The 25048-nt window shown below is 35.3% G+C and overlaps 1 protein-coding gene across 2 annotated transcripts in view; it reads left to right on the top strand.

The window, feature by feature from the left end:
• The window catches only part of SLC30A7 (solute carrier family 30 member 7), an 83647-nt gene that overhangs the window by 25697 nt on the left and 32902 nt on the right, over positions 1-25048 (top strand). For both annotated transcript variants that reach the window (XR_008997077.1, XM_036883825.2), the window contains exons 6-8: positions 10065-10208; positions 13728-13778; positions 17273-17408. Coding sequence is in view for 1 of the 2 variants with exons in the window: in XM_036883825.2 (XP_036739720.2) it covers positions 10065-10208; positions 13728-13778; positions 17273-17408 (331 nt within the window). In the remaining variant the exon portion in view is untranslated. The remainder of the gene's footprint in view (positions 1-10064; positions 10209-13727; positions 13779-17272; positions 17409-25048) is intronic.

A 25048-nucleotide genomic window follows, 5' to 3' on the forward strand; every position in this document is an offset into this window, starting at 1 on the left:
TTTATTGATCAAATGGTTGTTAACGACAATAAAATTCTGTATACGGGAGTCAATGCTCAGTGCACAATCATTAATCCACCCCAAGCCTAATTTTTTTCAGTCTCCAATCTTCTGAGGCATAACAAACAAGTTTTTACATGTAGAACAAATTCTTACATAATGAATAAGTTACATAGTGAACAGTACAAGGGCAGTCATCACAGAAACTTTCGGTTTTGCTCATGCATTATGAACTCTAAACAGTCAGTTCAAATATGAATACTCATTTGGTTTTTATACTTGATTTATATGTGGATACCACATTTCTCTCTTTATTATTATTATTTATAATAAAATGCTGAAGTGGTAGGTAGATGCAAGATAAAGGTAGAAAACATAGTTTAGTGTTGTAAGAGAGCACATGTAGATGATCAGGTGTGTGCCTGTAGACTATGTGTTAATCCAAGCTAGACCAGGGCAATAAAACATCCACGTATGCAGAAGATTTCTCTCAGAACGGGGGGGTGAGGTTCTAAGCCTCACCTCTGTTGATCCCCAATTTCTCACCTGATGGCCCCCCTGCGACTGTGCCTGTCTTAGGTTGTTCCTCCCTTGAGGAATCTTACCCGTCTCTGGCTAACCAGTCATCTTCCGGGGCCATACAGGGAAATGTGAAGTTGGTAAGTGAGAGAGAAGCCTTATTGTTTGAAAAAGTTAGCTTTTTACTTCTTTGCATATTTATGCCCTGTGGCTTCTATGCCCAGCATTTGTCTTGAGGTATCTTTACCACTTGGAAGAATTATGATACTCGGTAAATTTGATATGAGGCACGAATTCTATTTAAGGGTTGTAATTAGGAAGGAAGGAGAAAAGCTATAGAAGTAGCAGGAGGAAGAAAACATGGGAAGATTGATTATTTCTTTGATATATCTTCTTGTAGAGTAACTTCAGCATGTATAGGTTTTAAGCTACTACTTAAATTGCACACACACATTAACATAATAGGAGTATAGTTACATAACCAAAGCATATCTGTAATTACCAGCCATCTGCAGTGAAACCAAGAAAACCAGTTAGGCACCTTAGGCATTTGTGAAAACTTATCTATGATATGGTGGATATTGTCCAACTGAACTTGAACAGTCTGAGAGAAATCAGACAAATTAAAACAACCCATTCCTGGGGACTGTTCACATCCCTTATGTTCTTTTAACAGTAAATAGTCTGTAGTTGTAAGATTTTGGAGCACTACAATTTGCACTTCTCCCAATTCTTGGTTGAGTTCCAACAGTATAGATCCAGTCCAATTTTGTTGTTTTACTGTATGCACAGGCCAGCTTAGATATCTCCTTCCTCATTCCCATGGCAAGTCCAGGAACTGGTGGGATGAGTGCATCTACAGCTGTAGCAGTGCGTGGATCTTTGTTGGGGTTTTTTGATGATCATCTTCTGGCATGAGTCTTCCAGAGAGTGCTGATGTTGGAAGTTCTTTTTCATATCGTATCTTAGTTCATTTTCGGGGTAGCCCAATTAGGCTTTGATCCTCTGTATAAACACAAACAGACCCTTTGCCTACATTTTTATATGCCCTTTATACCCTTGTGTAGAACTCGTTGGAGGTTACCACACAGGAACTGCCCTTTTTTTTTTGTTGCTATCACTAATCTACACTTACATGATGAATATTATGTTTACTAGGCTCTCCCCTATACCAGGTCTCCCCTATAAACCCCTTTACAGTCACTGTCCATCAGCATAGCAAAATGTTGTAGAATCACTACTTGCCTTCTCTGTGTTGTACAGCCCTCCCTTTTCTCCTACCCCCCCCATGCATGTTAATCTTAATACCCCCCTACTTCTCCCCCCCTTATCCCTCCCTACCCACCCATCCTCCCCAGTCCCTTTCCCTTTGGTACCTGTTAGTCCATTCTTGAGTTCTGTGATTCTGCTGCTGTTTTGTTCCTTCAGTTTTTCCTTTGTTCTTATATTCCACAGATAAGTGAAATCATTTGGTATTTCTCTTTCTCCGCTTGGCTTGTTTCACTGAGCATAATACCCTCCAGCTCCATCCATGTTGCTGCAAATGATTGGATTTGCCCTTTTCTTATGGCTGAGTAGTATTCCATTGTGTATATGTACCACATCTTCTTTATCCATTCATCTATTGATGGACATTTAGGTTGCTTCCAATTCTTGGCTATTGTAAATAGTGCTGCAATAAACATAGGGGTGCATCTGTCTTTCTCAAACTTGATTGCTGCGTTCTTAGGGTAAATTCCTAGGAGTGGAATTCCTGGGTCAAATGGTAAGTCTGTTTTGAGCATTTTGATGTACCTCCATACTGCTTTCCACAATGGTTGAACTAACTTACATTCCCACCAGCAGTGTAGGAGGGTTCCCCTTTCTCCACAGCCTCGCCAACATTTGTTGTTGTTTGTCTTTTGGATGGCAGCCATCCTTACTGGTGTGAGGTGATACCTCATTGTAGTTTTAATTTGCATTTCTCTGATAATTAGCGATGTGGAGCATCTTTTCATGTGTCTGTTGGTCATCTGTATTTCTTTTTTGGAGAACTGTCTATTCAGTTCCTCTGCCCATTTTTTAATTGGGTTATTTGTTTTTTGTTTGTTGAGGCGTGTGAGCTCTTTATATATTCTGGATGTCAAGCCTTTATCGGATGTGTCATTTTCAAATATATTCTCCCATACTGTAGGGATCCTTCTTGTTCTATTGATGGTGTCTTTTGCTGTACAGAAGCTTTTCAGCTTAATATAGTCCCACTTACTCATTTTTGCTGTTGTTTTCCTTGCCCGGGGAGATATGTTCAAGAAGAGGTCACTCATGTTTATGTCTAAGAGGTTTTCGCCTATGTTTTCTTCCAAGAGTTTAATGGTTTCATGGCTTACATTCAGGTCTTTGATCCATTTTGAGTTTACTTTTGTATATGGGGTTAGACAATGGTCCAGTTTCATTCTCCTACATGTAGCTGTCCAGTTTTGCCAGCACCACCTGTTGAAGAGACTGTCATTTCGCCATTGTATGTCCATGGCTCCTTTATCAAATATTAATTGACCATATATGTCTGGGTTAATGTCTGGATTCTCTAGTCTGTTCCATTGGTCTGTGGCTCTGTTCTTGTGCCAGTACCAAATTGTCTTGATTACTATGGCTTTATAGTAGAGCTTGAAGTTGGGGAGTGAGATCTCCCCTACTTTATTCTTCTTTCTCAGGATTGCTTTGGCTATTCGGGGTCTTTGGTGTTTCCATATGAATTTTTGAATTATTTGTTCCAGTTCATTGAAGAATGTTGCTGGTAGTTTCATAGGGATTGCATCAAATCTGTATATTGCTTTGGGCAGGGTGGCCATTTTGACGATATTAATTCGTCCTAGCCACGAGCATGGGATGAGTTTCCATCTGTTAGTGTCCCCTTTAATTTCTCTTAAGAGTGACTTGTAGTTTTCAGAGTATAAGTCTTTCACTTCTTTGGTTAGGTTTATTCCTAGGTATTTTATTTTTTTTGATGCAATTGTGAATGGAGTTGTTTTCCTGATTTCTCTTTCTGTTGGTTCATTGTTAGTATATAGGAAAGCCACAGATTTCTGTGTGTTGATTTTGTATCCTGCAACTTTGCTGCATTCCGATAGCAGTTCTAGTAGTTTTGGGGTGGAGTCTTTAGGGTTTTTTATGTATAGTATCATGTCATCTGCAAATAGTGACAGTTTAACTTCTTCTTTACCAATCTGGATTCCTTGTATTTCTTTATTTTGTCTGATTGCCGTGGCTAGGACCTCCAGTACTATGTTAAATAACAGTGGAGAGAGTGGGCATCCCTGTCTAGTTCCCGATCTCAGAGGAAATGCTTTCAGCTTCTCGCTGTTCAATATAATGTTGGCTGTGGGTTTATCATAGATGGCCCTTATTATGTTGAGGTACTTGCCCTCTATTCCCATTTTGCTGAGAGTTTTTAACATGAATGGATGTTGAACTTTGTCAAATGCTTTTTCAGCATCTATGGAGATGATCATGTGGTTTTTGTCTTTCTTTTTGTTGATGTGGTGGATGATGTTGATGGACTTTCGAATGTTGTACCATCCTTGCATCCCTGGAATGAATCCCACTTGGTCATGGTGTATGATCCTTTTGATGTATTTTTGAATTCGGTTTGCTAATATTTTGTTGAGTATTTTTGCATCTACGTTCATCAGGGATATTGGTCTGTAGTTTTCTTTTTTGGTGGGGTCTTTGCCTGGTTTTGGTATTAGGGTGATGTTAGCTTCATAGAATGAGTTTGGGAGTATCCCCTCCTCCTCTATTTTTTGGAAAACTTTAAAGAGAATGGGTATTATGTCTTCCCTGTATGTCTGATAAAATTCCGAGGTAAATCCATCTGGCCCGGGGGTTTTGTTCTTTGGTAGTTTTTTGATTACCTCTTCAATTTCGTTGCTGGTAATTGGTCTGTTTAGATTTTCTGTTTCTTCCTGGGTCAATCTTGGAAGGTTATATTTTTCTAGGAAGTTGTCCATTTCTCCTAGGTTTCCCAGCTTGTTAGCATATAGGTTTTCATAGTATTCTCCAATAATTCTTTGCATTTCCGTGGGGTCCGTCGTGATTTTTCCTTTCTCGTTTCTGATACTGTTGATTTGTGTTGACTCTCTTTTCTTCTTAATAAGTCTTGCTAGAGGCTTATCTATTTTGTTTATTTTCTCGAAGAACCAGCTCTTGGTTTCATTGATTTTTGCTATTGTTTTATTCTTCTCAATTTTATTTATTTCTTCTCTGATCTTTATTATGTCCCTCCTTCTGCTGACCTTAGGCCTCATCTGTTCTTCTTTTTCCAATTTCGATAATTGTGACATTAGACCATTCATTTGGGATTGCTCTTCCTTTTTTAAATATGCTTGGATTGCTATATACTTTCCTCTTAAGACTGCTTTTGCTGTGTCCCACAGAAGTTGGGGCTTAGTGTTGTTGTTGTCATTTGTTTCCATATATTGCTGGATCTCCATTTTGATTTGGTCATTGATCCATTGATTATTTAGGAGCGTGTTGTTAAGCCTCCATGTGTTTGTGAGCCTCTTTGCTTTCTTTGTACAGTTTATTTCTAGTTTTATGCCTTTGTGGTCTGAAAAGTTGGTTGGTAGGATTTCAATCTTTTGGAATTTTCTGAGGCTCTTTTTGTGGCCTAGTATGTGGTCTATTCTGGAGAATGTTCCATGTGCACTTGAGAAGAATGTATATCCTGCTGATTTTGGATGTAGAGTTCTATAGATGTCTATTAGGTCCATCTGCTCTACTGTGTTGTTCAGTGCTTCTGTGTCCTTACTTATTTTCTGCCCAGTGGATCTATCCTTTGGGGTGAGTGGTGTGTTGAAGTCTCGTAGAATGAATGCATTGCAGTCTATATCCCCCTTTAGTTCTGTTAGTATTTGTTTCACATATGCTGGTGCTCCTGTGTTGGGTGCATATATATTTAGAATGGTTATATCCTCTTGTTTGACTGAGCCCTTTATCATTATGTAGTGTCCTTCTTTATCTCTTGTTACTTTCTTTGTTTTGAAGTCTATTTTGTCTGATATTAGTACTGCAACCCCTGCTTTCTTCTCACTGTTGTTTGCTTGAAATATGTTTTTCCATCCCTTGACTTTTAGTCTGTACATGTCTTTGGGTTTGAGGTGAGTTTCTTGTAAGCAGCATATAGATGGGTGTTGCTTTTTTATCCATTCTGTTACTCTGTGTCTTTTGATTGGTGCATTCAACCCATTAACATTTAGGGTGACTATTGAAAGATATGTACTTATTGCCATTGCAGGCTTTAAATTCGTGGTTACCAAAGGTTCAAGGTTAGCCTCTTTAGTATCTTACTGCCTAACTTAGCTCGCTTATTGAGCTGTTATATACACTGTCTGGAGATTCTTTTCTTCTCTCCCTTCTTGTTCCTCCTCCTCGATTCTTCATATGTTGGGTGTTTTGTGTTGTGCTCCTTCTAGGAGTGCTCCCATCTAGAGCAGTCCCTGTAAGATGTTCTGTAGAGGTAGTTTGTGGAAAGCAAATTCCCTCAGCTTTTGTTTGTCTGGGAATTGTTTAATTCCACCGTCATATTTGAATGATAGTCGTGCTGGATACAGTATCCTTGGTTCAAGGCCCTTCTGTTTCATTGTAAATATATCATGCCATTCTCTTCTGGCCTGTAGGGTTTCTGTTGAGAAATCTGACGTTAGCCTGATGGGTTTCCCTTTATAGGTGACCTTTTTCTCTCTAGCTGCCTTTAACACTCTTTCCTTGTCCTTGATCTTTGCCATTTTAATTATTATGTGTCTTGGTGTTGCCCTTCTTGGATCCTTTCTGTTGGGGGTTCTGTGTATTTCCGTGGTCTGTTCGATTACTTCCTCCCCCAGTGTGGGGAAGTTTTCAGCAATTATTTCTTCTAAGATACTTTCCATCTCTTTTCCTCTCTCTTCTTCTTCTGGGACCCCTATAATACGGATATTGTTCCTTTTGGATTGGTCACACAGTTCTCTTAATATTGTTTCATTCCTGGACATCCTTTTGTCTCTCTCTATGTCAGCTTCTATGCGTTCCTGTTCTCTGATTTTAATTCCATCAATGGCCTCTTGCATTCTATCCATTCTGCTTATAAACCCTTCCAGAGTTTGTTTCATTTCTGCGATCTCCTTTCTGGCATCTGTGATCTCTTTCCGGACTTCATCCCATTTTTCTTGCGTATTTCTCTGCATCTCTGTCAGCATGTTTATGATTCTTATTTTGAATTCTTTGTCAGGAAGACTGGTTAGGTCTGTCTCCTTCTCTGGTGTTGTCTCTGTGATCTTTGTCTTCCTGTAGCTTTGCCTTTTCATGGTGATAGGAATAGTCTGCAGAACTGGGACAAGTGACGGCTGGAAGGCCTTCCCTTCTTGTTGGTTTGTGGCCCTCCTCTCCTGGGAGAACAGCGGCCTCTAGTGGCTTGTGCTGCGCAGCTGCGCGCAGACAGGGTTTCTGCTTCCTGCCCCGCTGCTATGGAGTTAATCTCCGCTGTTGCTGTGGGCGTGGCCTGGCTCGGGCAGCTACTCCAAAATGGTGGAGTCGCGTTGGAGCAGGAGCTGCTCGGAGGCTATTTATCTCCATAAGGGGCCTCCCTGCTCCCTGCAGCCCAGGGGTTAGGGTGCCCAGAGATCCCGGATTCCCTACCTCTGGATTAAGTGACCCGCCCTGCCCCTTTAAGACTTCCAAAAAGCACCCGCCAAAACAAAACGACCACAAAAAAAAACAAGAAAAAAAATTTTTTTAACTAAAAAAAAAAAAAAAAAAAGGTGGTCGTTCGTTTTTCTTTATTCTCCGGTGCCAGCCTCAGGCCTCTGCTCACTGGTCTTTCTGCCCTGTTTCCCTAGTATTGGGGTCCCTGTCCCTTTAAGACTTCCAAAAAGCGCTCGCCAAAACAAAGCAGCAGAAAAGCAAAAAAAAAAAAATTGGTCGCGCGCTTTTCTTATGTCTTCTGTTGCCCAGCCTCCAGTGCCTGCTCACTGTTCTTGCTGCCCTGTTTTCCCAGTATCGAGGGCCCTGCACTCTGGCCCGGATGGCTGGTTCTGGGTGTTCGGCATTCCTGGGCTCCGTCTCCCTCCAGCTCTGCCTGCTCCTCTCCCGCCGGGAGCTGGGGGGAGGGGCGCTCGGCTCCCGCGGGGCCGGGGCTTGTATCTTACCCCCTTCGCGAGGCGCTGGGTTCTCTCAGTTGTGGATGTGGTCTGGATATTGTCCTGTGTCCTCTGGTCTTTATTCTAGGAAGGGTTGTCTTTGTTATATTTTCATAGATATATGTTGTTTTGGGAGGAGATTTCCGCTGCTCTACTCACGCCGCCATCTTCCGCCCCTCACCTTATGGTGCTCTTTTTGGTGCTCTTTATTTCTTTGTGTAGATTTGAATTGCTATTTTGTGTCCTTTCATTTTATTTGCAGGGAGTGTTTTATGTGGAAATGTCTTATTTCTTCTTTATTTTTAAGGGGAGTTTTGTTGAATTTAGAATTCTTAGTTGAGTCTTTTTCTAACATATTGATTTTGTTATCCCACTGTCTTTTGGCCTCCATGTTTTTTTTTTGTGGAGAAGTAAACAGTATTCTTATTAAGGTTCCCTTGTCACTTTTATCTTCCTGTACAACTTTCAAAAATTTTTTGACGCTTATCAATTTGACTATGACATCACTAGATTTGGTTCTTTTTGAGTTTATTCTAGTTAACATTTCCTTTTCTTGAATATAAAGATTAATATTTTTCATCAAATTGGTGGAGGTTCCAGTCATTATTTCTTTATATACTTTTTCTATCTCTTTTGCTTTTTCTTCTCTTTTTGGATTCCTGTTATACTTAATTTGGTACACTTGGTGTTTCCGTAGGTGTCTAAGGCTCTATTTATTTCTCTTAATTTTCATTTTTTCCTGCTCTACAGAGTGGATAATCTCTGTTGATACATCTTCACATTTTCCACTAATTATAGCTCACATCTGTTGTTGAGCACATATAGTAGATGTTTTATTTCAGTTATTGTATTTTTGTAACTCCAGAATTTCTGGTTCTTTCTTATAATTTCTATCTCATTATTGATACACACTATTTGGTGAGTCATCATTGTTACACTTTAATTCCTTAGACATGGTTTTCTTTAATTATTTGAATATATTTATAATAGCTGAAATAAAGTCTTTGTCTACTAAGTCCAAAATCTGGGTCCTCTTGCAGAACATTTTCTGTTGGCTGCCTTTTTTCCCCTATGTATGTGGCATACTTCCCTCTTTCTTTGCATATCTTACTATGTTTTTGTTGAAAACTGGACATTTTATACTATAATGACTCTGGCTTCAGATTACTTCACCCTCTTTTTTTCAAAGCTGTTTTTTCCAATTTTTTTTTCTTTTTTGTATTACTGCCTTGAATTATTTCATTTCCTGCAGTGTGTGGCCAGTGAATTTTTAGAGCTGAGCTCTATGTCTAATAGTCACTACATTGAGAATAGAGATTTTTCCAGTGAACTGAAAGTTTGGATGGAATATTGTCTATGTTTTGGAGATGGTGCTTTTCGCCATCTAGCTTCAGAAGAAATTAGATTTGTCCTTTATCTGCAATGCTTCTGGCTTTTAGCTACTTTCAGCTAAGCTGAGGCAGGAAGTGGAATGGTAATCACTCCATGTAGAAACAACAAAGATCCTGCTATCTAATTGAGGTTTGGTAATTTCTCTTGGATATGTTCATTTTGTGGTTTTAGTTACTTGCCAGAATTCTGAAGTGATTAATTTTTTAGTGTGTTCTCTGTATTTTTGTTTTAGAGAGAGAGCTAGTTTGTCATCATCCCCTCTCCACCATTCCAGAAGTTGATCTCCTCATTATTCAGATTAGATTTTTTTTAGATTTGATTTATTGATATTTAAGATTTTAGAATGTAAGTGATATTTTTGAATTGGGTAACATGCAGTCTTTTTCAGTGGTTTTTAATAGCTTGTGTAAGATCTTTGATGGTTTAATAGTTTCTAGGTCTGCTATAGAGGATTCTATATATTGTTTTGTTTTTGTTTTTTGTTTTCAAAGGATTCTACCTGTTTTAATATCACTTTAATTACCCTTTTGCCAAATGCAGCAGTTTCCCTGCCTTTGCCTCAATGTGACTATATACACACATCTTGTTTTGTTTTTGTTAGTGTGTGTAATAGTACTTTACAAGTTTTGGCCAAGATTTCTGTCTGTGTTGTTCATTGCTCTATCCCCAGTGCCTAAAATGTTGCTATAACATAGTATGTTCCAAAAAAAGTATTTCTTGAATGAATAGCATCATCTGATCTCTTTAAATATTTCTGTGTGCTTCTCACTTATTTTCATTTGTAGTAAAGATTACCACTTTCCTCCATGCTTTCATTTCCTTCCTGTACTCCATAGTAAGAACTCAGTTAGTATTGTTTTAATGAATTAATAATACTTTTTACAAGTCAGTGTTTATTGAATTGAATCTGGTTTTAAAGCCAGTTCTTTTCACAAGTGTCAATATTATTGTAAACATTTATATAATATATTTTTACATACTTTTTGTTCTAACACTGTTTTTTAGGCCATGGACATAGTCATTCCCTCTTTAATGGTGCTCTAGATCAGGTACATGGACATGGAGAGCATTGCCATAGTCATGAACTGAAACATGGTGCTGCACATAGCCATGATCATGCTCATGGCCATGGACACTTTCATTCTCACGGTGAGTACAGTCTAAAGACTTTCAGATGGACAGCCTTCCAAATAAGTAGAAATTCCATATGGATTACTTTTTCTAGTTGAAGTAGTCTGTTAAAAAGGTATTGCAGTCAACTTCCTTTCTAATGAATTGGATTAAATGGTTCCCAGGGCTAGTTTATTTTTAGTATAAAATGAAATTAACAGTATAAGACAGGGGCTTAGCTCTAATTTAGTAAGTGTATCTTACTAAATGCTATTTTAAATGAATATCAGTGAATGAGAAACAATTGGAATTTAGCAAATGCATGTCATGATTTTTTTAAGTATGATGAGGCCTTTTGTGCTATGTAAAGGCTTATAAAAATATGATAGGGGTTTTCAATTTTTCACATTTTCAGTGTAATTTTTTGATGACTATCACCTGACATTTATCTCCATATTTCTTTAGAAATCTTTATATGCTAACTTACATATATAGCATTGGGTTCTACATTATAAGTTACTTATTAACTACTGTCTTACTTTAAAATTATACTTTAAATAGTTTATTCATGAAATAGAGATTAATAGAATCTGCTTAGGTGACACAATTTATCTTTAAACAAATTATATGCTTAAATATTATGTGTACTTGCCACATAGACTGAATCCTAAAACTTTAGATTTGAGAATATGAAAGGAACATTAGAGATTTTTGAGTCCTTAATTTTTAATTTTCTAAAATTTGTTATGTATTTGTAAGTATTACACTGTTATGTTTTAAAACCTTGCTTTTGCTCACATGCATCCTCAAATAATTTTGAAATACTGTGTATCCCTCAAACATTTTTAAGATCATTTCTAAAATGTATTATAATGCATTATAAATTGTGACACATAATATATCAATGATTTCTAAAAATGTAATACATGATAAATTATATTTTTTCAATTATTTAAACAATTTTTTTAGAAATCCTTTTTTTAGAAAAATTAGAAAATTTTTCATTTAGAGTGAAACTTCTGTATTATTCTATGAAATAGTCAGTAGACTCTAATTGAGACCCATTCTCACCTATTCAAAAACATAGAAGTAATTATAAATTTCACAGCATCCTGTTTCTCCTTGAATTCCTGTTTCTGTTCCCTTTCCTTTCCAGAATTTTATAATGGAGTTTATTTGTGTTAAGTCTAACTGATTATATGTTATGCTTTTTGGCAGTAAAATATGTGTATACATTCAATTTTTTTTTATTTCCTAGGAACATAAGACCTAAAACATTTCTTTTGGATGAAGTTATTACTACTACAAAGTCAATTAAAATGTATTCTAAAATTTTGATGTATATAATCATAAAAAGCAATATTTTATTTGAAATATATGTCTTAATGAGATGATTGGAGCTCTTTCCTCAGTTTGTGGGTAAATAACACTTAGTAGCCTAGAACAGATTATGGCATCAATTCTGTTCCTATTTTTTATCTTTATAATGTTAAGTACTAAGAAACTTTAAGTAGAAGGAACTCCGTTATAACAGTTTCAGTCAATTCTTGGAATACCTTCAGAATTACATTCTAGAAATTACATAGTGATCAGTCATCACAAATTATTTTTATGATATATAAATTGGCAGTCATTTACTAATCCCTACATTTTATTAAAAGCAAAAAAGTAGAAACCATGTTGATTACAAAAGGATTGCTAGCCAGTCATTAGAGTCATTAGTTTTCTAACACTAACACCAGTATTTTCAGTTGATCTCTTGTTTGTTGCCCTAGAATTATTTTTATACCTTGAGCAATGCACTTTAGTAAGATTCTAAGTAGGTGAAAGGCCTTTTTTGGCCAAGGGGAGAAGGGTAAGTGAGAAAAAAGAACTGATAAGACATCAGGGCATAAAGAGATCATAGTAAGGAAGAAGCAGAAATGCTAGCCTTTGAACACAGGGAACTTGACTCCAAAACCTGATCTTAACTGTCATTCTGCCTTTGGTATTATAAAAGTCAGTCTTAGGATATGAAAGTAATAGGGCCATGATTCCATTTTGCCCATAAAAGATGTTTTAGTCTCCCTGGGAAATACTGTGAGCTTTGTATTTATTAGAATGCTTGACTGTGATTAAAACTGGCTGGTTTTTGTGTGCTTGCTTTAACTGCTCATATCTCAGTGACTTAAGTATTAAAGTTTTATGTTTGACTCTTGGGTTGATGGTGTGTTGGGTGGGGGCTCTATTCCTGTGGTAATTCAGGAATCTAGCCTCCTTTCTTGGCTTCTTGGGATTCTTAACCTTGGAATCTTCCACTGGATTCTCTGCTTCTAACTGGAGATCAAGTACATAGCAAATCATGTGAAACATTCTTAGGAGCCTGGAAGTGGTTTACCTCTCATATCTGCTTTCAAGTCAGTCACATACACCACCTAACTCAAGAGAGCCTGGGTAATGTAGTTTAGTTGTTTACCAAAGATGAAGAAGAAATGGGCTTGGTAAGCAACAAACCACAGCTAACAAATTTTATATCCAGGAGGACTTTTAGATTTTACCTAAATGGGAATTATGTTTTATATAGCTACTATAGTAGTATAGCAGAATATACATTTCATATAATTATGTCAAAAATATCTATCTGGATCTGCTCCCTACAGATAGAAATCTCAAGAGATCGGGAACTGAGTTTCTAGAACAGTTACGCTTTTGACTATGAGCAGGATTTTCAAGGTGGCTACATCTTTCTCCCCATACCACAATGTCATATCCAGATAGAAATTGCTGTTCATCCTCAGGCTTTTATACGTCTTCTGGCATTTGTCACAGTTTCTAGCAAAGCTGTAGTAAGGATATTTATTGTCAGCTCTTTGATACTGTGGACCAAGGACCATGACCCCAGACAGGCTGTCTGTTAGTCCTGATCAGAGAGCTCGTCAGTGCTCCTGATGACCCCTTTCAATGAATGTTGCTGATTTTCTACACTGTCTACCTGTATTTTCTGCTTTGATGTTAAAGCTGATTAGTACCTTGAGAGTACTTAAGTGTAGAAATTGCAGTATTTTTTTCACCATAAAGGCAAAATAAAAACGTATTTTTATCTTTTCTGTGTAAAAGGCTTGCCACAGCCATGTAGAAGCTATTGGAGAACCATTATTTGCTATAGTTCAGTTGTCCTAGATGCTGCCCTGGCTTCATTTCTTGGACTTCTTATAACTTCGGGCAAAAAACTTTGTTTTTTCTGAGTTTTCCAATTGTAAAATTAGTATAGCAGGATGTATCATAAGGTATGTTATGAATAGTTAAGACTTTCAGTGTTTCTGATTTACTATTTTTTTAGCAGGTTGCTTAATACAATTATTTCCTAAGTACTCTGTACCACTGACACATTTTGAAATTGCCCGTATCTATACCCATTAAATTATTATATTAAATCTAAAAAATAATTTTGTAGGTCTGATGTGCCCATGTAGTCATGCATCCTTCACAATACATTTGAATGAAAAGTACTCTGAATTGCAAAAATTGAATCAAGAATTGAAGACATGTTTTAAAATAATTTAACTTAACTCTCTACAGATGGTCCCTCCTTTAAAGAAACAGCAGGACCCAGCAGACAGATTTTACAAGGTATGACAAGCAATTTGTATAATTTCTCAGTTTTATGAAACTTGTTTCATAGATTTGAGCTATCTGAAATTTCCTTTAAGACAAATATATAATATAGTATTTTGTGTTTAAAATGTTAGCCTTCCTAGTCATATTTTTAATGTATTATTAGTTATATTAGCAAATACCCTTTTAATTGTCATTGGCTATTTTCTCAGATTTAATAGGAAGATTAAAATGTTCAGAAACTCTACTGCTTAAATATAAATAATATCCATGCCTATGACTAGAGTAACCATAGTAGCATGTTTGCCTTTGTAGGATTATTAAATAATTTTTCAAAGAATAATATCCAGTATGTATGTATGTTGTAGAAAATTTAGAGCTAAAAATGTAATGCATCCAATCCCATAGAATGTACAATACCGGGAATGAACCCTAATGTAAACTATTGGTTTTGGGATAACAGTGATTGTGTCAGTGTAGTTTCATCAGTTGTAACAAATATACCACTCTGGTGAGGGATTTTGACAATTTGGGAGACTGCATGAATGGGGACAAAAGATATATGGGAAATTTCTGTACCTTCTGCTAAGCTTATGCTGTGAACCTAAAACTTCTCTAAAAAGTAAAATCTATTATGCATTTTTAAAAAATGTCATGCAAAGTGTGGTCTTTGTCATATCCATAGACATCAAATGTTTATACTTAAACAGGGAACTTATGTGTAATGTAAATGATATATTACAAAATTGTACAAATCAAAGATTAGTCTTGTCTGAACTGTTACATTTAGTCTGAACTATTACACATCACATTTTTTGGGATGTGAGCTGATCTTTGGCTCAGAATTTCCATTTAGACTTTATAGTTAAAGTTTCCTAATTCCCAGCTCTCCATCTCCCTGCTTTAATTAACTTCTGACTTCAGTCTGACTTTCTCAGTAGCCTGTAATCCAATCTGTACTGCATCTAGTTTGCTATACTATTCCTTGATACAGTTCTTGCTTTTTATTTTTTCACTGTGAATATGTTCCTTCATACTGAGGAGTTTATTTCAGGAGGATTAAATGTGTCTTCCAGTCACTAGTTTTCCATTTGTAAACTATATAGAATTGGTTTAGAATGGCACTTCCTGAAATAGCTTGTAATTATGCATATGTAATGCATTTATATCCAATGCTATAAATTCACCTTGATAATAAGAGTTTATTTTTAGTTTTGGAAGTCATCACAAGATGAGGGAAGAGAGGTTAGATTTGCCTTCCTAATTATCTTTTATACAAGCTGTTGAGATAATTTCTTTATATTTTCTGAGTATCTATTAATTTGCAGTGGCTGTAGCAGCCCAGTAGATAGCTAACTGTCTGGTATTAAAACTTTTGCATGTTAGATATGCAATAAGAAAAACAGAGTTAATTGAATTTTTTAGTTATTTGCTACATCTCCAATATGACCCCTGGCTTTCTAGCTTCTTGGGCACTTAAAATATTAGTATCTATCAAGTCTTCAAAGGCTTTCAACTTTTATGTAGTTAAATATGTTCGTTTCTATTTTTTTCTTCATTTTTCTTCTTAAATCAGTTACTAGAAAGTAAGAAGGGCTTAGATAATTCATGACATTTACCAATAAAACCAATTTTTAGGACAGCAAGTAAGATGTAGCCAGAGACTTTTCAATCAAAGAAAAATCAAGAAAGTATGATTATTTTCTTTTTCCTTTTAGTATTTAGATATTTTCATTTCTGGTTCTACTAAGACACAGACTGAAGAATATGAAGATTTAAAATCACATGTCACTTAAGACATTTGAAGTTCAGAAACCTTAATCCACTTTGATGTGCATTTTTCTTCAGTTTTATTTTTAAAATTTAATGTAGTCCCAATACTTGTTAACCTATTTAATTATTAGCTATTTGAAATACCCCAGAGAAACAATTTTTTCCTTTAAGTATATAAGTATGCTCTTGTCATAGTATTTTTATATAGGAAAAAGAGCCATTAACTTTTTGAAGAATTGTTATAAAGAGGAATACTCTATACAAATGAAAAAGTGTATTAGGTATTAAGGGGTGAATTACACTTGGTATAATATTTTTACAGAGAATATTAAGATTCCTTGATTAATAAGATTCTAATAATTTAAAAATTATTAGAAAGTATTTTCAAGTTTTAGTAGTAAATGGTTTGTTTGATGGTCCAGTCAATAATAAAAAGGAAAATAAGTATTTCTAAAGTAGACACATGCTTTTTATACATTAGGTATTTCTTTTCAGATAGAGTAGTTGATGCTTTTGAAGAATATTGTTTTTAGCAATGTATGGTTCACATCTGTTTGACAGTGTTTTGCTATACAATAAATTTCACTTATTAAAAATCTAGATGTTGAATGATTTATTGTCTTAGTTAAGTCTTTTTAAAAGTAATATATTTTAAACTTATGTCTTGGCATTTTCCAGTCAAGTGTCAATTATTAAATGTTAATATTTAATGGGTTTTGGCTGTGATCCCACTTCTGATCACCAGCTAAGATTCTGCACCCAGTTCTGATGGGGAAGGGATGTTCCCTCACCACCAACCAATTCTACAACACCTGGAGGTCAGGGGGGTGGGACTGAAAGTTTCCAATCCTCTAAATCAAATGGTTGGTTCTCCTGTCAGTCAGCCCCCAACCTTATGTGTGGTCCAAAAGTAACCTCCTTAACATCAAGAGACACCTTTGCAGCTCTTATCATTTAGGAAATTCCAAGGGTTTTAAGAGCTCTGCACTAGAAAAAGGGATGAAGACCAAATATATATTTATTACTATAAATCACAAATATCACAGTATTATATCTAGGTTTGGACAGTTTGAATATTAGTATACTACCAAGTTAATATTTATTATTAAAAGTTCAAAACATAGTTATGTCATTTTAAAATATTCAAATCTCTGCTTTCTTTCATATCAAGTTTGAGCTTAGAATGTAATTTAGATAATAAAACCTTCAATATAATTTCATAAGTATATCAGGATTAGAAGAGTTAGGGCCCATAGGAAATTGTAGTCTCAAGTGGTAATAATTTTAATTACCAGCAGAGGGCTCTGTGTGTACATATATTTGTAGTTAACAATGTTTCCTGGAGCTGTTCTTCCAGGCTAAAGTAGTTTTCTTCGAGCAAAATTATTTGTTGACTTCTGTACTCTAGTAATTGGAGATGAATGTGCTCAAACAATTTTTAAAATTAGCTTATTTCTCTATTTCATAGTGTGTATTATATGAAAATGTTAAGGCTCATTAACAATAAGTATAATTTGCTAATCAGCTCTTTTAACACCTTTTGGTTTGAAAAAGGAAAGATGATTTCAGTTCCCAAAGGTACTAGTCCTACGTTACTAAACAGTGAATCTGCATTCTTTCCAGTTTTCACGTTGGTATTAGTTTTTTATATATAAAACCAAGAATATAGTTTTAAGAAGTACTTACATTTTCAGTGGTTCAGAAGATATTTTGATCTGATTATGCTTTTTTTCTAGGTGTATTTTTACACATTCTGGCAGATACACTTGGGAGTATTGGTGTAATTGCCTCTGCCATCATGATGCAAAATTTTGGTTTGATGATAGCAGATCCTATTTGTTCAATCCTGATAGCCATGCTAATAGTTATAAGGTAAGTGTTAGTTACTTTCAAGTATTAAAATTAGAAGAGATAAATATGCTACTTAAATTACAGATCTAAACTTCCTTTGGTCTTTAACAAATTCCTGTGTAGATTATTTCTCTTTTCATCTTACTATTTTTTTCTGTGTTTATCGTTTATTTCTTGTCTAAGTTTTAATGTTTCTTTTTGGCATTCAGCAATTAAAATTTTTGGTCTACAATTTATTTTCTTGAATCCAGTGGTCTGTCTGTAGAACAGAACATTGGAAATATAGAATGTGTTAACTGTAATTAGATTCTTATTCTAAATCATTGCTCTATCAAATGCAGAATAATACTGAAGTCCCTTCTTCTAAAGCTATTTAATTATAAAATCATTATCATTTCAGAAGTCTTATAAAAATGCTTACTGATATGTATTCATGTCTGTCTCCTTATCTAGGTTATAAAACTCTTGAGAAACACTGTCTCTTAGCTCTTTCTCTCTCTCTTTTGCCTACTATAGTGCCAGTGTGTGTATAAAAGTGTGAGTGTGTATAAATTCTCAATAAATACTTATTGAATTAGATTGTATATTATCTCTTTGTTGAATTAGATTGTAATTATCTCTTAAATTTATCTCACCCTGAGGTACATTTTATTACTGGTTTAGTTTTTATCAGAATAATGGAATAATATGGGCCTTTATTTTAGTCTTGAATTATTTAGTGTTATTTATATATATGTATGTATATATTTATCTGTATGATTTTATTATCAGTAAAACTTTCTTTGTAATAACAGAGCTAGAGGGCAGATTATGATGATTTTCATAGCTTATAGTTGAATAGGATAGACTTAATTACAATGAAATTATAATCTTATAAATTAGTCATAAGTACAGATTTTTTGTCTAAAAAATGGGGTATACATTTTAAACACAGATTATTTTTTATATTTCTTTAAATTGTTTGTACTAGTAAGCAACTCACAGAAACAGTATCTTACTTTAAATTCTTTAATGACTCTTTCTTACTGTCTAGTTAAAGTCTGAACTCTTTAGTGAGGCTTCATATGTTAACCATTTACCTCTCTCACGCTCTCTCAATTTATGTTCTGTGTTCCAGCCAAAGTAAATTACTTTTAGTTTCCTGGCAATATGTTATAAGCTGTCTGGGTTCTAGGCATTGATCATATTTCCTCTCTCCAAAATACTTACACTGAGTGCCCTTCTCCCTTCCCCCAAGTACATACATCACAGCTAGTCATCCTTCAGATCAGGTTTTGGCTTAAATGGCACTTCCTTCAGGAAGCACTTCCTGACTCAGGCTGGGTGAGGTGTGCCTATTGCACCTTTTACTATACCTCTCCCAACATTTACTTACTTTATTGTAATGGCCTTACTTAATTTTATTCTTTCTTAAGCTCCAGGGGGGAAAACTGTTTTTTCATTGTTGTAAAGTTAGCACTGGACTCCACTAGGCAAAGAGTTGGTATACTTTGGATTTGAATCAAAATAAATTCATGTTTTTACAGCCTTAGAGAATTACTTTCCCTAATCCCAAATAGAGAATTCCTTCTTAGTTCCCATTCAGTTATTCCACAATTACGAATAATTAAATAAACACACATATACACACAACTTTTTTACTGAAGTACAACACATTTAAAAATTGCACATATCATTTTCAACAAGTATTTATTATATAGGCCCTCCCATCAGGGTGGTAAAAAGATAAGATACTGTTCTAATCTTACATGATAGCAGGAGAGAAACAACAAATAAATTAATAAATAAACCACTCAAATATCAGGGTGATATATGTATGTGCAGAGAATTAGCATAGGATGATAATGACTGAGTTGGCTACTTTAGACTGAGTGATAAGGGAAGTCTTCTGAAGAGGGGCCACTTACACTGACATCTGAGTATCACAAGAGAGCCTGTGAGAGGAAGAGTATTCTAGTCTAAGGATCAGCTAGTGTCAAAGCCCTATAGTGAAAACAGTGTTGGCTGATATAGCTGAAGCATAGGGAAGAATGGGTGAGTGGTTTGAAATAAAGATGGAGAGGTAGGCCTGGGAAACTGGGAAAAACAGCCAGAATTAGGAGTTTGGGTTTATTTTAAGTGCAGTGGAAAACTGTGTGGAATGACATTATTTGATTTATATTTTAAAAATCATTTTGGCTGCTATATAGGTAATAAATTATAAGGGAGCAAGACTATGAAAAGGTGGACCAGCTAGAATGCTCTTCTAGTGGACCAAATGAGAGGCCGTAGTGGCTTTATCTAAGGTGCTAATATAGGAGGTAGAGAGACACAGATAAAGTTAGAAAATGCTTTGGGTGTAGAGCTAATAAAATTTGCTCATGGATATGAATATTTAGTTCAGGTTTGAGTGACAGAAGGGAATCAAGGATAATTCCTAAATTTTACATGCGCAATAAAGTGAATGAAGGCGTTAAAAGAAAAAAGACTATGGGAAGAGTAATATTTGTTTTTTAAGAGCACTGCAGGTCAAAAGTTCTGTTCTGGTTGTTTGAGATCTCTTAGTAGACATTTATATAGAGATGGCAAGTAGGTGGTGGATGTGCCAATGTGGAATTCTTGGGAGCACTTAGCCGAAAAGAAAGGATTGGTAATTGTATACATGTAGGTTTCAAGACATGCAGTGGCATTTATCTGGCATGAATGCCACAATTCTACCCCTTCCATTTTCCTGGGGAACATTCCTCTTTTCTAATCAACCCAGTGTAGCCTCAGAGTTCCTTTCAATACCGTGTTTCCGGCAGCCACAATCAATCAACTACAGTTGGCTTTCAAAATAACAGCTATATGTCATCTCTGTCGAAATCCGACTGTCTTATTTATATGACTTTTTCTCAATAGTTTACATAAATATATAGTCTCAAATTCATATACTTTGATTCTTTTTCATTACTGTTAAGCTTTAACATTTTTATTTTTTGCTCTTTTCCTTTGTTCTGGTCATAAAAGTGACACATTTGATTGTAAAAAACCCAAACATTACTTAAGTGTACACCTTATCTATTGAAATGTTCTCATAAGCCCACATCTTGGAGATAAACACAAAACTTTAACGTATCTTAAAATCATTCAATAAATGTTTTAGTCCCTACTCTGTGCTAGACAGTAAATAACATAGGATTTATGTAGCTTTATAACCTCATGAAGCTTATATTCTGATAGATATAAAGTCAAAGCAGATGAGCATGTAAATACATAATGTAATGTCATATGGTGATAAACGCTATGAAGCAGGGGCAGAGGGCACTATTTTAAAAGGGCTTGGAAAGTCCCCTGCATAAGGTGACATTTGAACAGAGACCTTAATAGTGAAGGAGAGGGACATGGGACTGTTCAGAGGAAGATAATTCCTGGTAGAGGAACTTCAGGTAAACACTGAGGCAGGGGCGTGCCTGGCAGGAGTCAGGAGCAGGGAGAAGGGCAATGTGGCTGTAGTGTCATGTGCAGGGCAGAGAGCAGTAGATACATGTATCTAGAGTTCAGGAAAGAGGTTGGGTGGAAGATAAAAATTTCAATGTTATCAGCTCATATATGCTATTTAAAGCCATGAGATTGGATAGCTTTTCTCAGAGAATGAGTACTGATAAAGAGGAGAAGAGGTCTAAAGACTGAGCCCAGGGAAGGTGGGGCACAGAGGCAACCCCAGCAAAGGGGAGTAAAGTGGAACAGCCAGTGAGGGGGTCAGGGGAGTGGAATGCAAGCACACACTGTTTAAGGAGCCATGCAAAGAAAGTGTTTCAAACAAGAAGGAGCAGAAAACCCTGTTAAATGCTGCTGGACTGATAATTGGTAGCTTAAATGAGGTACTCTGAAGAGTGATGAGAATGAAAGCCTGTTCAGAGTTGCTTCAAGAGAGAATGAGAAGGGAAGAAACACGGAGACAGCAGCTATAGTCAGTTCCTTTTTAAGGCCTTCAGGGGTAAGGGGAGCAGTGTGATTGCCTGGCAGCACTGAGGACCCACTTTGAAGTTTGTGGTGATGAATTGAAAGTGAAAACAACCAGCACACTGGTATGTGTGTTTTTCTCTAATTTTGTTCTGCTACTTGGTAAAAAGTATGGCATAGACAGAGAGTTGGATTTAACAGGTCTGTGGTTTTGTCAGGTGCATAAGAAGGAAAGTAAGAAAGGAATAAGGCCTGGATAATAGTGGTGTGAATTTAACGTTTAAAGGTAGTGATAGATGCCAAAAGAAAAAGAAGTGATAGAGTTAGTAGGTTGAATTTCTGGGAGACATGTTAGAGTGGAAGAATGAGAAGAGCTCGAGAAGTAGGAAGAGTTTTCAGGTTGTAAGACACTTGAGATTGAGAGCTTAAGGTCTAAAATATGATCACAGGTGGATCCATGATTACATTGCCAAAGAGAGGCCGCATGTGTTGGATGGATTGTCCACATGGATATTTACACTGAGTAATGAAAGGGTCGAGGTGGAGAGATTGTAAGCCCATTGCTGAACTCTAGTAATGGAAGGGGCACTATCACCAATTGTAATACTGGTACTCACGATGGGAAGAGAGTGGAATATTCTCATGGCATAGGCCTTAAAGGAACTGTGTTTTGGGGGGAAGTAGGAGAAGCAATGATCTGGAAATGGTGATAAGCAGGGAGGGATTTACGTTATCACAACTCCCAATATTACATGGAGTGTAGTAGAGAAAATACCGTCCTTAAAGCACTGTAGGGAAAAAAGTGTCCTCGGGCGACAGCCAGTTTTCAGGTAGAGCTTGAACATGCTATGGCTATTCATAGAATTGGCTGAGAATTTAATGACAACTGCATTTTTTTTTTTTAATAATTATTTTTTATTGAAGGGTAGTTGACAACTGCATTTTTTAAAAGTAATTTTCCTTCTTTTTTAATTATGGAAATAATTATGTTGACAAACCTGGTAAAGAATAGAAAAAGATAAAGAAAAAAACTACTCATAGTTCCACCAGCTAAGAACCATATTTTATAGATTTTCTTTTGGCTTTTTTCTTTTATTCTGAGCCTCTTTTTGGGTATTACATATACAAAATTTTATTCTGAGTTAGAACATTTTTTAGCCTTCTCTCATCATTATAGAAAACTTGGGGTATGATCAGAATCATGAAGAAATAAGAAAAAATCAGTCAGGATCACAGCAACTAAAGGTCAGGTCACATTACCACTGTTAATATTTTCTTTACAGTCATTTTTTTTTTCTTAAATTATGGAGTTTCTGCTATATGTGTTGATTGTTAAGCTTAGTCAGCGTTACAACATACACAGATTCTAGATAACAGATAAAAGTAACAGTTATTATTTTAAGTGAATAAGGTTTGGGGATCATTTATTAGGTGGCAAGTTCTTAATTCAATGACAATAAATGACAAGGTACAGGGTAACACATAGAATGGTTTGTTATTGTAGAGTCCATACCTAAAGCAATGTTTCTCTTTACATGTGTGAGGGGAAAATATATTTAAAAATATGTATATATATCTCCATCTTTGAATGTTGTTTGGGTCTCTCTGGGTGGTATAATTTTAAAATTATGCTTCTTTCCTGATGTCTCAAGGTAAACCAATGGTTCTTTCGCCTTTAAGAAGTATAATTTTTATAAATGGAGGGCAGTATAAGAAAAGTAGCTCCAAAATACAAAATAAAGACATTCCAGTTGTGTATTTTTCTGTTAAGAAAGCAAACTTAATTTACTTAAATGATGATGAAATATTTGCAAGGAGATCATTTTGGGATGTTTTTCAAATTGGTTAAGAGTTTGCCTAGTTAATCAAAGCTGATTTTAGGAAATTGATGAAAATTCCTACAGACTTAACAAATTAAGAGTATAAAGAAGTAATTTTCCTTATCCTTAATTTTTATTTATTTATTTGCAATTCACCTAGAGCATGGGAAATAACAGGACTCTTTATAGACTCTTTATAGGCTCTTTATACATTCTCTGGATCTAAATGTTCCTCCACTGAGAACAGGCCATGGAAATAGACGTCTCTCCTTTGCAGGCTGCCCAGTGTTCCATTTTCACTTTCACAGTGAAAGTGGTTTCTTAGAAAAAGAATTTTCTCTCAAAATTTTATAATAAAACACAGGCAAAGGGTGTGTTACCTCTGGGTAAAACTGGGTTCTACTATGATGAATTCTGTTTCCCAGTGAAAAGCCGGAGATTAAGCATAACGGAGTATAATTTTTTATCTTCTGAAAATACACTTCTTGAAAGAGATTTCAGAGCATTTTGCTTCTCTTTTTCCCATTAGTAGCTGACTTGGAATGCAAAGGGGATTCATAACTTAAAGTACAGAAATCCAAACAATTAGCTGTAGCTTTAAATGAAAATGTGAATTAAAAGTGATGCCCTTTATATAGATCTGCAGATTGATTTTTTATTCTCTTCAAAGGGGTACCTATGCATTATGGGAAAATATAAACAGGATACAGATAGCAGCTTTGTTACTGGTGTGGTATTTCTGAAGCTTTGCTAGAATTTTTTTTAAATTAGTTTTCTGCAACTCACCAGTTATTACCTTGTGGTGCTTTTTGTACCACAAAAACATAGAACATATGTTTTTCTTTTTGTACCTTTTATCATAATCATTTGTAAATAGAAAGAAAAACTCTTTAAACAAAAGAAATTATCTTTTTGTTACATGCAAAAGTTTAAAAATAATGTATTTATCATTTTAAAGAAAAATACAGCTCAACTTTTATAGGCAAATTAAGGGACAGGCTTTAGAAATGACAGGTAATAGGTCATAAATGGACATATGAAATGAAAAGAACATGTACTAATTAAAACAAAACATAAACTTAAAATTCTAAATCATAGGTGATCATCATTGGTCATGAATACAGGATTTGGACCAGATAGTGATTTTGATAAATCTTGTTGATCCTGTATTTAAATAGATAATTATTTGTGGCCAAATTAAGTAAAAAGAACTGTTTTCTAAAAGTATTTAAGCAGCCATATCTTCAAGTAGTTGTATATGAGAAATTATGGAGGTTTTTGTTTTTTTTTTTCTTTTTCAAAAATGGTTTTGGGTGTTGCCTAATAGTTTCCTTTGTGGTTTGCCTTTGTGGTTATAATTTATGAACTAGACTTTTGGGGACTAAGATAAAGATAAACAGTTTCTTAATATTTTAACTTAGTATTTGTATATGTTATCTACATTGTAAAATTGAACATATGGGAACATTATTGCATAATTGTATTTTTGAATCATATATGAAACCCATCATAGTGAGAGCATTTATTAATACTGATTGGCCTAACATCCTTTCTCAGCAAGCATTCTGGGAGAGAATGCCCTAAGGCATCTATTGTATGTAATTATTAACTTTTTAATCTGTGCATCTTTTGGAAAGTATTGGTTATGTTACTATCCTTGGGAGACTTGAGAAATAGTCATTTGAGTTATTTGTGTGTTCAGTGGTTCAGATGAGGAAGCCTAGTTAAGAAAGGCTGCAGACAGTCTTAGAAATATTAAAAGGAATAGAGCAAGTTTGGTAATGTATTAGTGATCATTAGCCAATAACTTTAGACAAGAAAAGGTATTTGCAGCTTAGAGATTGGAAAGAAGAGGTTATACTTGACCCCTGAACAACACAGGTTTGAACTGCACGGGTCCAATTATATGCAAAATTT

The sequence above is a fragment of the Manis pentadactyla genome, chromosome 4, assembly GCF_030020395.1.
Source record: "Manis pentadactyla isolate mManPen7 chromosome 4, mManPen7.hap1, whole genome shotgun sequence".
NCBI lineage: Eukaryota > Metazoa > Chordata > Mammalia > Pholidota > Manidae > Manis > Manis pentadactyla.